This window comes from Centruroides vittatus, unplaced genomic scaffold (assembly GCF_030686945.1).
Source record: "Centruroides vittatus isolate TY-2023 unplaced genomic scaffold, ASM3068694v2 contig_1031, whole genome shotgun sequence".
Lineage (NCBI taxonomy): Eukaryota > Metazoa > Arthropoda > Arachnida > Scorpiones > Buthidae > Centruroides > Centruroides vittatus.
In genome coordinates this window covers 535721-554696 of record NW_027120669.1, presented here as the reverse complement: position 1 = coordinate 554696, position 18976 = coordinate 535721, and the positions used below count along the sequence as shown (strand labels likewise).

General features: G+C 30.2%; 1 protein-coding gene across 2 annotated transcripts in view; it reads left to right on the top strand.

Moving 5' to 3' along the window:
- Positions 1-1283: 1283 nt before the first annotated feature.
- Stam (signal transducing adaptor molecule) overlaps positions 1284-18976 on the top strand; it is a 33075-nt gene continuing 15382 nt past the window's right edge. For both annotated transcript variants that reach the window (XM_067289139.1, XM_067289130.1), the window contains exon 1: positions 1284-1438. In XM_067289139.1, coding sequence (XP_067145240.1) covers positions 1396-1438 — 43 coding nt within the window. In that variant the 5' untranslated portion in view covers positions 1284-1395. The remainder of the gene's footprint in view (positions 1439-18976) is intronic.

The window sequence follows — 18976 nt, the reverse complement described above, 5'->3', positions numbered from 1 at the left end:
CTTATATCTATACTGTGGAATTTGAAAATCATAAGCAAAAACTACCATGCTGCAATTAATATTTGTGTTAAAATTTGTTATTTTGATGAAGAAAAACAAATTTTGTTAATTTTTAATTAACGATCAATTATTTATTGTTCGTTAGGCTGAAATTTTTAATCATATTTTTAATTAATTTAATTTAAAATATATATTCTCCACCTGAAATTAGTACTGTAGTGTCTTGCCCCTGTACATAATACTTTTCTTTTAACAATAGAGTCGTGCCGGTCATCTATTAACTACTTTCAGGGAAAGATTTTGAATTGAAATAATATGACTTCTAGGGTAAACTAGAAATTTATGTATAGTTAATCGGGACCTTATGTCTCTACGGTTTCCATTTCTAGTCTTAACTTTCATATACACAACTTATTTCTCGAGATTAAGAAAAGACAGACGGACGACAGTGGGAATTTATAGGTTTACATTTTTTGCAAATTGTTGCCCAATAATGAATATATTAATTGACATAATTTGATTTCTCTGTATCTTTTAGAATCCTTTGTATAAAATAAATGCTATCTAAGGGGCTGTCGATAAATGACGTCCACACTGAAGGAGAGGGAGGAGGGTTAGGACAAGTCAGACAAGGGGGAGGAGAAGGATTGAGCTTCATTAGACGTCTGTTTATTTCATTAAATTTTATACAGTTTATGCATTTTATTATATTTACTTTATAATTCGTTGTATGTTTCGTTTCTACTTTTGGTATCTATTATTCATAAAGTGATAAAGGTTAAGAGGAGTCGAGTTTTGTTGGAGACGTCTAAAGAGAGGAGGGGTTGCAGAAATTTGGACAAACTGTAACGAGAGATCTATGAATTTCAAGAAAATGCGGACATAATTTATGGCCAGCCCCTAATTACTTGAATTTTTGTTAATATGTATAATGCTCCAACAAGTGCTTAACAATTAACTAAAGAGAGTGGACAACTTTATTAACATTGTATTTTAATCTTTCTTAACGGAAAAACTATTTTTGTTTTAATCACGTTTTCAATTTTTGGATGAATCGTTGGCCGGATAGTCAAGCAGATAGAGTGGTACCCTTCCGCTCTGAAAACCCGGGATCGCATCCAGATGGGTCGAAAAATCCAAGGAATTTCTCTGAGGGGGTGGTCTGGCCCGGAATAGATAAAAAGTGCGAGTGCTCACGGGGCGGAAAGAGTAAAATAATAAATATAAAAAAATCACAGTTAACGGCAAAAATTTTAGATTGTAATCATTTCAGACGGCGCTGTCAGCAGTCATGCGCAGTTTGTGATTAAATGCAATAACATTGAGTCATTTCGAAGTTTTGCTGAAAAATTAGGTGATAGATTATAAAATTAAATCGCTTTTTGTTTCGCCAATATGCCATTTTTCAGTAGTTCTTCACCTTTTGATCAAGATGTGGGTAAGTAAATTATTATTAATACATAAAAATATACGAAATACTTACACGTAGTTAACCCTAAGATTGTCAATAAAAAGAATATTTTTGATGAAGGAAAAAAGAAATAAATTGCAGACGTAAGCTACAAACAAATAACTCTTGTTTACTTTTAACACACAAGAATGCTTCTGTCTTCTATCGACAAATCATTTATTTCTGCTTTTTCTTTATTTACATGCGACGTACACAAGTAAACATACAATTCTCTTGAAGTGAATGTGATTAATTAATACATTTCATTTCTTGAAATTGAACAATATCTATTTTTATATTTTCCATTGTTAATGTTTGATTTCAAATCTTACCACATTTCTAGTAAAAAATGTTCAGTAATCTTAATTATTACTTGTAATACACTAATAAAAGACAGATTATTACATTTACATTAAAAAAATAACTTAATTTCATACCAAGAATATTGATTGGAAAAAATAAATCGTTATTTAATATTGTTGATTGTGAAATCTTTTATCTGATTTTTTTTTTTTTTTTAAAGAATGCATCAGTCATTACGATTCACTTTTTTTTTTAAATCCGATTATATCAGATGTAATTAGTCACTGCAAAAATTATACAAAGAACTTGCTTTTAATTGTTTTTAAAATAATATAATAAGAAATGTTTGTAATTTTTTCTGATATAACATATTGATCATTTTTAATAATTAAAATAGTATTTTTATTAATATTTTATGGTAAATTAGAAAATTAGAGTGTAATTAATATCTCTTTTAATTATGAATAGGCTTTTTTTAGTTAATTATATGTGCGATGCCACTTACGTGTGTCTAAAGTGATCCCAAATAACAATTTGTAATTAAAATTTCACAAATACAAATGTTTGTCCAAATAGAATGCATACCTATGAACTAGTAAACTTGAAACATTCCTTAACAGATTTGTTCACTGGATGATATAAGCTATTTGTATATATTTTCATTGAAATTGACAACTATACAAACTGTGAAAATTGTAAGTAGAAAAAATTGTTGTAATGAAATACAATAAACAATATAAAATACATATCATTTTAATTATAAAAATATCATATATATGGAATTGTACCAGGTGTATAAGCTTAAATCCACTGTTTTTTAGTGAGAAAAACACATGTTTTTTTCATAGAAAGCAAAAACAAATTTATTCAAAGTACTTTCCCTCACTAGCGACACATTTTTTCCATCTCTCAGGCAATGTGTGGATACCATGCCAAAAAAATTCTTTCTCTCGAGGCAAACCACTCATCAGGCCATTTCCGAACGTCTTCGTAAGAATCGAAGAGCCGCTCAGCGAGTGCATGGCTTATCAACAAAAACAGGTGATAGTTGGAAGGGGCCAGGTCTGGTAAATAAGTGGGATGGGGTAGCACCTCCCAGTTGAGTGTCACCAAGTAGTTTCGGACCAATGTTGACGCATGCGATCGTGCAGTGTCATGGAGGAAAATCAGCTTGTCATGTCTTTGCTGATAATTCAGCCTTTTTTCATGCAGAGCATGGTGCAATTTGATCAGTTGTTGGTGGTAGCGGTGGGCATTGACAGTTTTACCAGGTTTAAATAGCTCATAGTAGACTATACCCTGCTGATCCCACCAAACACGCAGCATCGTCTTCTGTCTGAAGCAATTTGATCTTGGGGAACATGTTGCTTGTTTTCCTGGATCAACCCACGATTTCTTGCATTTAGGATTCTCGAAATATGTTCACTTTTCATCACCAGTTACAATTCAATGCAGAAATGACTTTCTTTTTTGTCTGTCGAGCAAGATTTTGCATGTGTTTTGGCATCGCTCCATCTGCCTATCATTCAATTCATTCAGCACCCATTTTCTGATCTTCTGAATCTTTCCCATGGCATGTAGACGCATGGAAATGGCTGGTTGAGTAACATCCAATTGCTCGGCAAGCATTTTTTGCGATTGGGTATTGTCCTCGTCTAAAACAGCCTGTAATTGATGGTCCTCAACCTTCGTGGGCCGATTTTCATGCTTCTTGTTTCTCAGGTCAAAATTGCCGTCTTTGAACTGACAAAACCAATCTCTGCACGTGGTTTCCGATAAAGCACTATTGCCATAGGCCTCCACACTAGTATTTGATGTGCTTCGGCAGCCAATTTCTTCAAATTGAAGCAGAACTTGCAGCATATGCTTTTTTTCTGGCACAGAACTAGACATGATTATCAAAGGAAAAATGTATGTTGTTGTTTGAAATTGCTGATGATGTGCTCTGATTAATGTTGACAGATGTCAAAATCATTAAAAAAAAGTATGGCGTCTCCATGATAGCTTAATATGCTCTCTTACACCATCTATTAGCAAACAGCGGATTTAAGCTTATACACCTGGTATTATTAAAAAATATTCCAATGAAATGGAATAAGAAATTTCAATTAATTTTTTGCATTTATATAAGCATTTAACAATAATATAACTTAATCAATAACCAGATCCAATTTATTAATATTCAAATATTGACTGCTAGATTTTCAGATTATAACTAAGCTAATAATTTATTAATCAAACTAATATAATTTGTCCTAAAGAGTAAACAGTTAAGACTTTATCTTTTGTTTGGTTCAAAATTAAATAATTTAAATTTTGGAAGAAAAGATTGACTTGGAAGTACTCAAATCCACAACTTCTGCTTATTCTTCATATGGTTGTCAAGAGAGGAGAGCTGGGAATTTTTTCCACAAGTTCTCGATGGCCCCCATCTTTAGATACATTTATCTGTTACAGATGCTGGATCTCTTTTAAGATAAAAGAAGTCAGCTGAGAGTTAGAGAGTTGTGGATATAAGACACCTTCACTTAGTACAGCAATTGATTTCTATCATTGTATGATCTAAATTAATATGACTACAATTGGATCAATTGGATATCCAGGTAGCATAACATAAAATGAATCTGCATCACAAACTGAAGTTATGGGTTTGAATCATGCTTTGGGTCAATCTTTCCTTCCAGAATTTTCTAAATTATTTAATTTAATTTAAAATTAATATTAATTATTAATTACAGCAGAAGATTGAAGCATAACTATCTACCTACAGGACAAACTATTTAGTTTTATTAATCAATCATTAACTTAGTTATAACCCAAAAACTCTGGCAGTTAATATTTGAATATTAATTAATTTAACAATATCTGAAGAATTTATATTATTATGTATAAATTTGATTAAAACTGAAATTTGTTCATTACATAAATAAAAGTAAAAATCACTTTATTGGAGAATGACTGTTAATTTAAATTTTGCACACACCAATAAACCTTCAAGTTAATCTATGAATTCAATTGTGTTTGTAATAGACTGTATACATTTTGATATATGTAATGTATTGTAGAGAAAAATATGATAAGTTTTATAATTGTTGTTCTGTGAAGAATTTATTTGTGTTCAAAACATATTTATCATTTAAACCAGTCATTCTCAACTTTTATGGCATTCCCTTATTTTTTTTTTTTTTTTGTTACCATATTGTTATGATTTCTGTAAGCATACTGACCCAAATAAAATATGTATATGTCATCAACACCTGTCAAATGTAAACATATTTTTTGATTTCTTGGTGGTGTATATGAAGTTGAAAAATAAACTGTGCTCAAAGCTTATATATTTTTATTTATACAAAAGTAATTTAGAAAAACAAAGATAATATTAATATTGGGCAAATAAAAAATAAACAAAAAAATTAAAATATTAAAAATACACTTACAATTAAAAACAAGAAATTCAAAATAAATGGCCTAAGGAGAGTAATGAAGTATAAAAATAGTAAATACTTAAGCCAATCAAACAACAAAGTGCATTAGTAATGAATAAGGAGGTTTATAAATAAATTAAAAATCTTTTTGTAAAAATTTAAAAATTCAAAATAACATAAATTGAAGATTAATTACAAATAAAATTTTCTGTCTTCTTATACCTTTTTTTAAACCACAGGAACAAAATTAACACTAATAGAATCAATCTTTTCTTTGAGATTCTTCTCTCCCTGTAATTTTTCTTGTGTCCTTAAAGAATGTTGGCTAGCATTGATGATGCTTGTGTCTTAGCTACAGCTCTCCTGAATAATGTGTTGTTGTTTGCCCTATATCAATTTAAATTTTCAGTCATTATCTGTTTTGTCTATCTGGTATATATCTTCGTTCTATTTTTCCTGAATAATAATTTGCATTAATTGATATTTATTATTCTTTATAATATACCAAAGATACTCTGATTTCCTTCTTTTTATGGCATCTATGATTTTAGTTCTTTTTTTATTTAATTGTTTTGTTATATCTTTATTGAGAACTCTGTCCATTCATGATATTTTCGTGATTTTCCTGTAATGCCTTCTCCCTAGTTAACACTGTTTACAAAGCCAGATTTATCCTGTTCAATTCTTGCTCTGATTTTACTTTTACATTTCCAGTTATCACTTAACTGGCATCCTAAATATTTTATATTTCAACTTGTTTGATCTGAGTATTATTTATTCTGATATCTATCTGATATTATTATTTAATGTCAATGTTATGTATGGTTTTGTAAATTATTAAAAGTCCCTCTGGAACCAGATTCTTGTAAACATTTAAAAAATAGTACAAATTGAAGACAAAATATTAAACTCTTCACAAATATTTCTTTTCCTAACATTCTTACACACAACTACAGTATTCTCCAATGACTAGGGCTAAACTTAAGGGTAATAGAGGAAAGGAGAGAAGGCTATGCATGCTTATATCTTCAATTCTGTAATTGCTAACTTGGATGAGTATTTTTTTATTGAAGTTTTTGTGCAGATGCCTTTGTTTTCAGGTAGTACTGAATTTGTCTTATAAAAAATTAGCATAAAACCTAATAAATTAAACCAACTCAATACTTTAACATTGCCAAATAATCTGTCCAATTTTTATTGGGCTATATTTTAAGGCTACTTAATAATCAGAATCAAAGCAGTTTGTCTAGAGGTAGGCAGTTAGGCTGCCATCTGTTGATAAATTTATTAGAAATAAATTAATTTTTAAAATTAAATTTAGAAAATTCTGGAAAAAAGAATTGGCCCTGAGCAGGACTCAACCTACAACTCCTGCTTGCTGTACAATTGCATTGCCAGTTATGCTATCCAGACCCAATCTGATCTTTGCTTCCAGAGTTAATAATTAATAAATTCAGATATAATCATTTAGATTTTGTTAATTCTATTACTTATTGGAAAAGTTTAATTGTGCATTCAACCATCTTTCAATTGTCCATAGCTTACTTTTTCATTTACTTCATATTACTGCTTTCCTTCAGTCTTTGGCCCCCCAGGGACTTCTTTACCCAGGTTGAGTCCTTGGTATTTGATTTAAACTAGTACAGGTACTCCTCACTTTACGACCTATCTGCTTAATGACCACTCACACTTACGACCAATTGAGTTTCAACCTGCAATTCAGGGAATCCCCATTCTCAGCTTGAGTGTCGGTCAGTGGCAAATGGTGACATGCACACTAAGTGTACTATAATAGGCTTGCGCATACTATATTAGTCTTTTTATGAATAAATTTGAAGTTTGTTGCATAATTTGGATAATTTTACAATGATTCTATATTCCCGGCGCAAGCTCCTTGCTTATTGACCAATTTGCTTAACGACGTAGTCGTCAGAACGGAACTTGGTCGTAAAGTGAGGAGTACCTGTATTGCAAATCTTAGAAAGATTAGAACAAAATGTTTGTTATATTAAATAATTCTTACTTGTTTTATTTATGGGATTTTAAAAGAATAAAAAAATTGTTACTTATATAAGTAATGAACATAAAATACCATATATTTCCGCAGATAAGACAATAGTTGAATCGTAAAAAAAGGCCCTCAAAATCTAGGGTCGTCTTATAGGACAGATACAAAAAAAATTAGATTAAAATTTATATAAATTAAAACCATTATATATATATATAAAAAAAAAGACAAACCATAATTATTTACTAGTAGACAGTAGGGTATATCCACAAAATAGAATAGCCCATATGACATTTTTGTGAATAGTCAAGGTCATTACCCGAATGCCCGAATCAGTGCAAATGTTTACAACAATTGCAAGGCAGGCAAGGCCAGGTGCAAGAAAATAAAATTTGTTTGTTTGAAAACTTACAAATAGGACATAATTTCGTATACGCTATACAGTATTATTATCCAGGTGATGATTGAGAACATTGTTCTAAAGCAGTGTTCCGCAACTGGTGTGCCGTCACAAGGTGTGACGTAAACTTTCACATATTTTATTAATTTAAAGTTTTATTTATATATTTTTATCACAGTTGCTGTGTTTCTTATGCTTGTATTTCATTCTCTGTCGCAGCACTGATGAAATAAGATGATGTTAAAGCAATAAACACATGTTGTCCCAGTACTCACTTATTCTTTTGGAGTTATACATTGGACTCACACAGATCTTGAGCCAACTGCAGATGAAAACAACACTTACTAAGCATAAACAACATCATCCTAAATCTGCCATAGAAAGATTAACCCTTCCATGTAAAGATGGTGGACAACGCCTGATTGACATACTGTAGTTAACCTCCACTACAAACAAATACAGACACTGCGAGAGTTTTTCTACAAAAAAACAAGAAACATCACAGTTACATAAAGCAGACTCAAATAATACACCATTAAATTTACATTCACAACGTATAAATAGCATAGACACCATTAAGCAATCATGGGTTTGAAAGGCACTCCATGGCAGATATCCCTATGACCTGGCCCAGGATTTTGTTGACAAAACTGCATCAAACAGCTGGTTAGCTCAGGGATGCCTCTTTGGGGAAACAGAAGTATTCATGATTGCCATACAGGATCAGGTCATAAATACTAAACACTACAGAAAACTATACTCAAAGATACAACAATCACAAATAGCACATGCAGAAAATGTCATATCATGTCAGAAACCATATACACATCACTTCTGGTTGCAAGCTCTTGGCACAGACAGATAATTTACATAGACATAATCAAGTAGCAAATACATCAAGAGCTTGCGAAGAAACACAAATTATTAGACATCTACGAACCATACTACAAATACATTCCACAGACAGTATTGGAAAACAACACGCACAAAATGTACTACGACAGAGCCATAATCACAGATAAAACAATTTACCACAACAGACGAGACATCACAATCATTGACAAACACAATAAAATCATACATTATAGACATATCTGTTCCAAACACTCACAATATACAAAACACATGCACTGAAAAGTCAGCAAGTACACAGAACTCACCCAGGAAATAAGGCATCTATGAAGGATGGATACGGTGCCTATTGTACCTGTCATTCTCTCCTCTACAGGTGTCATGCCACACATGCTACTTAGTATTTAATTAACTTAGTATTACTTAGTATTTAACAGTAGTAATATAGCCTGATATAATTCAAATTACTTAACAGTAGTAATATAGCCTGATATAATTCGGCAGCCCTTTGGTTTTAATGTATAACAATTGGATTTAAGTTGTTTATATTTGTATTTGTATCTATATCTATTTCTGTAGTCTGGCAACACCCAATATATATATTGGGTGTTGCCAGACTACAGAAATAGATATATATATATATATATATATAATAAACAAAATTTTCATTTTAAATGGAATTTTACCAATGTGTATTATTAGTAAATTTACAAATCTGCTAAGAGTTCTAGTTGTAAATTGTTATAGATGTTGGTGTTTAGAACTAATTGAGTGTTTAAAACATCCAATTAATTTTAAACACAAACATTTATAATAATTTACAATTAGAACTCTTAGCAGATTGGTAAATTTACTATAATACACAACACCCAATAATTGTTTTCTGATTAGGCTGTCACTTTTATAAATAGATCATTTTGTAAAAAAATAAGCTGAACTTGCATGTTATGTTTTGATTAGTTTAAATTATCATTGAGTAGAAGTTTTTTTTTAGAAGAATTGATATGGTTTACTTGATATATTAAAAATAGTATTATTATTATTATTATTATGCATTTACTAATTAACAATATAGATATTGATATTACCAATATGTTATTGTTAATTATAATTTAATAATTATTACTAAGTTATAATTTAATTATCATCAGTAGTGATTAGTGGTGCACCCAGAATTTAATCTTGAAGAAGCTGAGTTGAATGGATAAAAAATTTTTAATGCAAATTCAATAAAATTTCCACCTTATATGGTTGCTAATTCGTAAGTATAAAAATAGAGTCATGACACAATATAAATAAAAAATTAATTTTAATTAGTGAGAAAGTTTGTATTTGTTTCCTTTTTTGGAGGGTGCTTATCCAACTGGTAGCGATTACCAATGTAAAATTATTAGCATATATTGATGAAACTATCAAATTGTTAAATATAAGAAATTAAATATTCAGTATAAATTGATTAAACATTTTTATTTTTGGAATTATTCTTACTTTAATTTCAAATTAATTTTAATTGTAAGTACTGGTACTGTACATTAATTCATTAAGAACATTTCTGAATTAACATTTACATGTCATAAATGTCATTTCTATGTGACTTTGAAATAATAGATTCAGAATTGATCCATTCCTTATTAGTATAAGTTTATTAAATATTTATAGCAGGTGTCATAATAATAGCATCATCATACTTAATATAATCTATAAATTATTATTAGTTTCTAACTAAAGTTTTTAATCCAGTCTTAAAGGAAAAATAGATATATTTTTTTTCTAACATTGTTACAGTATTAATTTAATTTTTAAATTTTGAGCTGTTTTGAGTAGCTAATCTAAATCAAAGTGTAACATTTGTAATTAGAATTCTAGTAGACAAGGAAATGAGAATAGAATTAATTGTTACTCCAATAATAATGATCAATTTCATTAACAAATGCAATGAGATTGCTTATATAATAAACATCTCCATTCCAAACAATCATAACATGAAAAATGTTCACATTGAAAAAATCACCAAATACATTCCACTTGCCCGTGAAATAAGGAAACTGGAGGATGTATAGGGTATTTATTGTGCCTATTGTCTTCTCTTCCATTGGTGTCATACCATATTCACTACACAAAAGTCTAGAAACATTAAACTTTAATAAAAATATATATATACATGACACTACAGAAACCTGCAATATTGAACCTGTATATCTGAACCAATATTGAACCTGGATGTAGTTTCAAATTTTATGCTACGTTGTAATCAGTTAATGTGTGTACATACTATACTACAATACAGTAATCGTGTTTAGGTGTAATAAATTTCAAACTAATGTTTAATATTTTAATTAATTAATTTGTATTTTTACTAATAAAGATTCATGAAAATAGAGGTGGTCAATCATTTTCAAACCAAAATCATACTGAAAGATTATTGTAATGTTTGTATGGAATTGATTTTATTTTTGTTCTTAATTTCTATTTATTTTATTATTAATTTTCTATAATGTTGTTATAAAATTAAAGGTAACTGATTGTCCAGACAGCAGCTCTATAATGATTTTGGTTTTTCAAAGTTATATAAATCTAAGTGATTGTGAAACATAAATATACCAGTTTTTTGTTATATACAGTGTACCTATTTATTGTTTATTATAATATTACAGCTAATGTTTAGTAACTGTACCACACCATTATTGAACTCAATAATACTGTGGGTAATCGGTTAATGAACAGTTCGGACTGCAAATAAATTGGATAATGAACATTTTCATGAAACATTTTTATGTTTGGACAACAAACACAAAAAGAAGCGATGTAAAATAATTAATACCAATTGGTTTTCCTTTGTCTCCAGGTAACAATTTTAAACCTTTTGGAGCACGGGAGACACCAACATTGACGTTCAACCCAATACCAATTGGATAGTATTCCTCTGAACTTTGAAACTCTCCATTGTAATTCCAGCTTTTTGTTTACCTTTCTGACAAATAATTTTTTATAATCTTTGCAAGACTGTCGGACACTCGTTAAATTTTGCATCGGTTTTTATTTTCTAAAGGTGAGAGTTTAATTGATCTATTGGATATTTGTTAACATTTTAACACCCAAAATTTTGAATTTTATTTGGACATCACATTTACATAATTCTTTTGTGCACTAGTTGATTTCTGTTCTCTGAATTTCAAAAAGAAACTGATAATATTATGAAGCCTAAAAAGAGTGGTGTGTCAAGAACCGTGCTGGCCATAGAAACCAAGCAAGAGATAATCGCCAAGGTAGAGAGTGGGCAGAAAATGTCTGTTGCTGCTAGGCAGTATGGTTTGAACAGGTCTACAGTAGGCACAATCTTAGCTAAGAAAGATATAATCAAGAAGACTTGAGCAGCTAAAGGAGTAACAAAAATCACACCTGAGAAACAAAGATGTATCATCCATAAAAAAAAATGGAGAGATTGCTTTTAATTTGGATAAAAGAAAGGGAAATGAAAAGAGATGTAACTAGTATGACTATCATTCAAGAGAAAGCTAGTGAAATTTTTGAAGAAACAAACTCCACATTTGTCACATGAGGAGATAGAATTCAAAGCTACTACTGGATGGTTTGCAAAGTTTAGAGGATGATCTGGCATTAAACATGTGGTAATTCAATGAGTCTGCTAGTACAGTTAAAGAAGAAGCTGAGAAGTTCTGTCTCAAATTTGAAGAATTCATTAAAAAAGAAGGATATTGTCCACAACAAATTTTCAATTGTGATGAAACTGGTTTATTTTTGAAGTTCATGCTGAACCGTACCTACATTACAAGAGATGAAAAAATATTCCTGAGCATAAACCCACGAAAGACTGATTAACATTACTTTTGGAGCTAATGCTAGTGGTGATATGAAGCTTATCCCACTTCTTGTCTATCACTCTGAGAACCCCAGAGCCTTCAAAAAAATTCTATTATTAAAGAAAAACTGCCAGTGACGTGGAAATCAAATAAAAGGGCGTAGGTCATGCAGGCTCTTTTCAAAGAATGGATGTTTGAAGTTTGTGCTCCAAGCATCAAGGATTACCTTCAGACCAATGAATTGCCATTGAAAGCACTGTTGCTGTTAGATAATGCACCAGAACACCCAAAATTGACATTGAAGATAATTTGCTGGAAGACTCCCAGGCTGACAGTTTCTACTTCTAAATACCACTTTATTGATTCAACCAATGGATCAAGAGGTTATTACAGGTTTTAAGAAATTGTACATTCAAGCACTGTTTCATCAGTGTTTTGAAGCATGCCAGTTCTCCTCAATGATGACATTAAAAATGTTTTGGAAAGAAAAATTTGATATTCTTGAAGCTATAAGGCTCATTCAAAAGGCATCAGTCACTCAACAACAATTGAATTCTGTTTGGTGAAAGCTGTGTTCTTCCTGCATTCAGGGAGATGGAGATGATGTCCCTGAAATTATGGATGAAATTGTGACAACTGCTAGAGATCTGGAATTGGAGGTGAATAAAGATGACATTGAAGAGCTCATAATGGAAACTGAAACTGATCTGATGACAGAAGAACTCCAAGAACTCTTAAATGAACAGCAAGAAACTCAGCGAGATGATGTGTTTCCTTCTGAAAAACAGGAAGATGAAAAAGGATCAATGCTAACATCTGCTATTAAAGATCTTTTGAAAAAGTGGGAAGATGTTAGAACAATGGTCTTGGTTTGGATGCCATTCTCAGTTGAGGTTAATAGGCTTGGGGATCTCTGCAATGATAATACTATTAATTACTTCCGAAAAATCCCGAAGAAGAAAGAAAAGCAATCAACTTTGGACAGATTCTTTAATGTCCCACAAACAGAAAAACAACACGACTGATAAAAATGCAAGACTGTGCATATATGTATATTTATTATTATACAGTAATACCCCGAACTTACGCGATAGGTGGGACTGAGTGATAACCTCGTAAGTCGGGGTATAATTTTGCATATAAATACATACAAATTATTTTTAATTGGGGCCGGAGACTAAAGAACACAATAATTTAGAAGAAAATGTTTAATTAAATCTTAGATAATATATATGTATAACAAATTATATAATTAAAATCGTAAACCGAAGTTATTTTGATGTAAAAGGCTTCATAAAATCTAACAAATTCGTCTGACGGCTCAAAGATTTTTTTTTCTCCCGCAACATTTCCTCGTAGCATGCTAATGATTTTTTTATTTCTCATTTTGTAGAAGAAATGTGCTCTTCGTTGGAGTCTATATTTTCTAAAGTTTGTAACCCCTTTTCAATTGAACTGAGGCCTTCTGTCAAGTTTTCGCAGCTTCAAGAATTTTTCTTTACCTTTTATAGTTGTTCTTACCGTCGATTCCGGTAGATCAAACTTCTTTGTCAATTCACATATTTTCATTTTTGTATCGAAGTCTTTAATAATATTAACTTTACATTCCAAAGATAAAGTTTTTTTTCCTTGTTTGATGCAGAAGAATCAGTTCTACTTCGTTTAGATGACATAGTAGAGTCTCTCAAGTCTCCGTAGATATAACACAGAAATAAATAACACAAAATAAATTATAGCTACGGGTCGATTCCGTGCGACACGTCCGAACATGTAAGCTGAACGATAATGTGGGGGGAGTGAGTAATCAAGAGTTTCTTGGCGCTCAAACAAAAGACGAATCGATGAGATTTGAAAATTGCGTAACTCCGGGTTTGCGTAAGTCGAGGTATTACTGTATATAAATAAACATAGTAAGAAAGTGTATAATTTTTTATTTATTTTTTGGGGTCTCCAGAATGAATTAATCAAATTCCCATAAAAATCTATGGTAAATTGATAACCAGTTAACAAACAATTTGGGTAGCAAACAAAGTCTTGGAATGGATTGTTTGTTAACCAATCACCCACTGTATTTTTGTTACACTAGTTTTTCTCATTGTGAGTATGGCTGGTCATAAGTTGTAGATTGAATGTATTTGACAGTTATTTTTTGTAAATCTTTTTGAAAGTTAAATATTGATGGATATTGAAAAGCTTTCTAATATATCAGCATATTCACATTTCCTTGAAAATTATTAAAATTTCATTTCATTTTGTTTTGTCTGACATATTTATCTAGAGATGTCACAACATCCTCATTTTCTATTGGCTATGGACTTCATGTTTCTGCTTACACCAGAAGTTAAAATATTTAAAAATCTGATTTTCTGGATCCTTTCTATGCTACAGAGATGGAAAGTATTTTTGATTTTTGTTTTTACATTTTTTCATAGATGAGAATGGAACTTACAATTTGTAAGAAAAATTATTTTGAAGTCAGTTTACTGATTAACTAGCAAGGCGGTCAGTAAAATCACTTAGACAGTGCTCAGCCAAAAGGCTTGAGGAGAACTGGTTGGAGGCACTGGTTCTCATTGATTTTTTTTTTGATGTCATAATTAATACACAGTATTGATTCATGAAAACAATTTCTGAAAAAAATCATTGTTTAAAAATGTGATTTTATTATCTCCACATGAATTAAATAGATTGTTTTGTTGGTTTTATGTTGAAATGAAAGCTAAATATTTATTCAACAAATTTGGCTAATTAGAAGCTAGAGAGACCAGTTAAAAGTTTGAATTACATAAGTTTCAGTATGGGTAGTTCCAAAAATAATTCCAAAAATCATTTTTGGAACAAATAATCAATAAAAACAATTTATTCAAAGACATTTTTTTTATGTACAATGTAGCTTGTTTAGAAATTTTTAAAAATATCATAAAATTAAAAATATTTTTTTAGTTTATTTTTTGAATAGTTACATACTCTCTAAGTTTATTAAGTGGATGGAAAATGATGTCACTTATCTCTGTTGTCTATTGACAAACCATTGTAATTCCTGGATATGCTTCATGGCCTGTGCTGCTGATGGAACTGGTTTCTCAGGAAGTTGTACTTGTTGTTCCCCTTCTTCATATGAAGATGCACTATTAGTTTTGTTTTTCAGCACATCAGCCAAAATTTTGGTATCTAAGTTTTCCACAAACTGCCATGTTGTTGTCCATGTTAACAAAGTCCTCAAAAGAAATGCCTATATTTTGTCCCACATCTTTCCAGTTATCCAAAACAGTAAATCTCTTCAAAATCATCTATATTTTCAGCTTCTAAATGACAGAAGCCAGCTTTTCGAAAGCTGTTGGCTATGGTTATGGGTTTTACTTGATCTCAAGCATTGTTACACATAAAGCAGCTTATAACAAGTTGATCCTGACCTTATTGTTTTTGTCAGTGTAAGCACATGATGAGGTATTCTGGACTACAAGGCATCAATAGTAGTACTTTAAATTTTTCATCACTTCCTGATCCATTGATTGAAATACTGATGTATTTTGGAAAGAAACATAACCTTTACATTTTCCATCAGAGGAATGGTGCTTTACAATTGTTAATAAACAACAGGATCCTTTGGTTTTCTTTTCCAAATTTTTTGTCAGTTTTTAAGAACCAATTTTTGAAAATTTCACTTTTCATCCATGCTTTTCTGTTTGATATTCCAATGGTCTAATTTTAACATTTTTGAAGCATCATAGGTTGGCTGACTTCCCAATCATCAACAAAAGTAATTTTTTGGATCCATCCAAAAAATTACTTTTGTTGATGATTGGGAATTGATTTTTCCAATTAAAAGCATTATTCTCTCCTTGTTATATTTACCACCACTATAACATTTTTCTTTGAAAGCCAATGCTTAATATGGTGTGCAATTATAAACAAGTCCAGTTTCATCAACATTAAAAATGCATTTGAATCACTTAAATCTTATCTCTATTTGAATCATTTTTGAGAAATCACTTTTCCATTTATCAGCCACTTATACATCAACAGCTCCACTTTCCCAATAAACAGTTTTGAAAGAAATGCTATTTTTTTTTTAAATCCATAAAGCTAACCAGTATTGATTTTAAAACCACTCTTTCCTAGGCCACAAGCAAATTCTCAGCTTTAGCTCTAAAGATGAATTGGAATAAGTCTTGTCTTGTGCCTGTTTAAACCATTTTAACTCTTACTTGTCAACATTGTGTTTTCTGGTTGCATTCTTACTCTCTTCCTATCTTTACCATTCTGTTTAGTCACACTGTTCAAAATTATGTCCTTATTAAATAGGTGAACAGTGTGTTTGGTTACATTCCACAGTCTTGGATTTCTTTTTTTAATTCCTTCTATACAGTAGAACCTCTATTATCCTGACTAATTGGGGATGAAGGTAGTCCAGATAAGGAAAAATCCGGATAATTGAAAAAAATAATAATTGACAGTGCATATAGCAGACATGGGCAAATGTGGCTCCAAGAGCCACATGCGGCTCTTTTTGAGTTACATGCGGCTCTTGCTGAGTGTTAATTTCTGTTTTTTATTATTATTTTTACAATTTTATTTTTATAATTTTATGAAAAAATGTTTGTTAAAAAAATTAAATATTTGTTTTATATTATATTTATATTATATAATAAAATCGTGCGCTTTACCATACTATCCGCCATGACAGTACAGAACTGCGGCTCCCATGCATTTTGCAAAACCTACATTTTGGATCCCACTGAACTCTTGCTTGCCCATCCCTGGCATATAGTATGAATAATTTTTATTTGTCTAGCTTTACATATAGCTTCAATATTAAATTATTTTTTATTAAGAAATTCAATTAACGATTTTTGTTTAAAGCTAGCTGTTCTTTTTGAAGCTGCTAAATCGTGAATACTTTTAAGACATATAAGTTGTCCTGAGTTACACTCTTCTTAGCTCTCAAACCACTTCATGGCAACATCTAAGCACCGAAAAGCTTCAGAATGTGTAGGACCAATATCTCTTACTTCACAAATCTCTTCGTCTTCTCGATCTTGTTTATCTGAAGGAGATATTTCTTTAATTATTTCCTCATCATTCAAAATTTGGAATCCAGGATCGTTCGCATCGCAATTTAACCACTCAGTTACATCTTCTTCGTCACATTCAGCACATATTGAAATTTGTGCTATTGCTTCCGCAATGTCTCCTATACCACTTTCTACTGTTACCGGAATTTACTAATGGTCTTTTCAAAATTTTGTTCCATGCATTCCATCACGTACGTACATTAACAGTGCCAAGTGCAAATCAGCAAATTCGTACAGTTTTTGTTTATGTTGAACAATCCGGATAATGGAGGTTCTACTGTATTCTAATTCTTTTTCACTTCATATATGCTGCTACTTTTTTGGCAAAAGTTAATGTTTTGTATTGCACACACTTTGTTTTTGACAGTAAAACACATAATGCAATGGAAATTGCAAAGTAAACTTACTGTAGCAGCAATACTTTTCATCTTTGTTATATACAATGAAATAGCTCTTTAATACTATATACAAAACTTATAAAAAGATTGCAGTAGTAATCAATTCCTTCCCCCAAATACAAGAATAGACTGGTCAGTCACAGGGACAAGTGATAAGACAATGTCATAAACTTAGAAATATCTCTGGTTTGGTAATGGTCACTTTGAATTAAACAAAAAAGTTCAAATTGCATGTAATTTTTTTTTTTAAAGAATTCAATGGACCAAGGAAAATATTAAATTAGCCAACTTTGATTATCTTGTGTATATACAGTAATCCTTTTATTTATTCACTTTAACACAATTTTCAAATCTTACAATAAATAATCAACTTTATGGAAATAAATGATAGTTACATCAAAAAGTGGTTTTTTTTCTTTTTTTTTGTTATCAGTAATGTTTTATATAGATGTATAATATGTTTAAAAAATTTTTTAGTTAGAACTTTTCTATTCCAGTAATAGTAAATTTGTATTTGATTAAATGTGTATTTGAAAATCTGGAACAGATCTCTGTTTTAAACTGCTTTTCATGGCTTCATTTATGTGGTTTTCATGGAACCAAGTAATTTGTTCCATGAAAACCACATAGTGCATAAATGGAAATATTACTGTATTTAATTTAAAATGTTAAAATTTTATTGTTTTATGTTAATACTAAGCACTATTATAAAGTTTAAATGCTAATATTAATTAGTATAGTTGTTATAATGGTTTTTTGTACTTTGTTCTGATTCTCTTTAGTCCTAGAAAAACTTGTGTAATTTTAAAAAATACAAATAATTTACTAAATTTTGTTTTTTATTTTTATCTGTGTTATAAAATATGGTAATTATAATTAATGAAAAGAAATCTGAAGAGAGAGAGTTTATTATTTTCATTGTAAATATTATTTGAAGTGAAAATTTTTTTATTTTCAGCATTTATTATATGTACAGTACTGTAGTGTACATTATAGTAAATCTTCAAAACATTTCTTAATTGAATATATAACCTACTTATTATTTGATAAATTACATTTTTAACATTGTGCAATATTTATTAATTTTGTTATTTTTACTCTACTCATGCTTGCTTAGAACTTATAATAGAATTACTTTTTAGTGAATATTTTTATACATTACTAATAAATTTCTTTTTAAATGCTTTGTTATTAAAGTTGCCATTATTTCTGTACTTGATGGCTTATAAGTAGACTTAAGCATT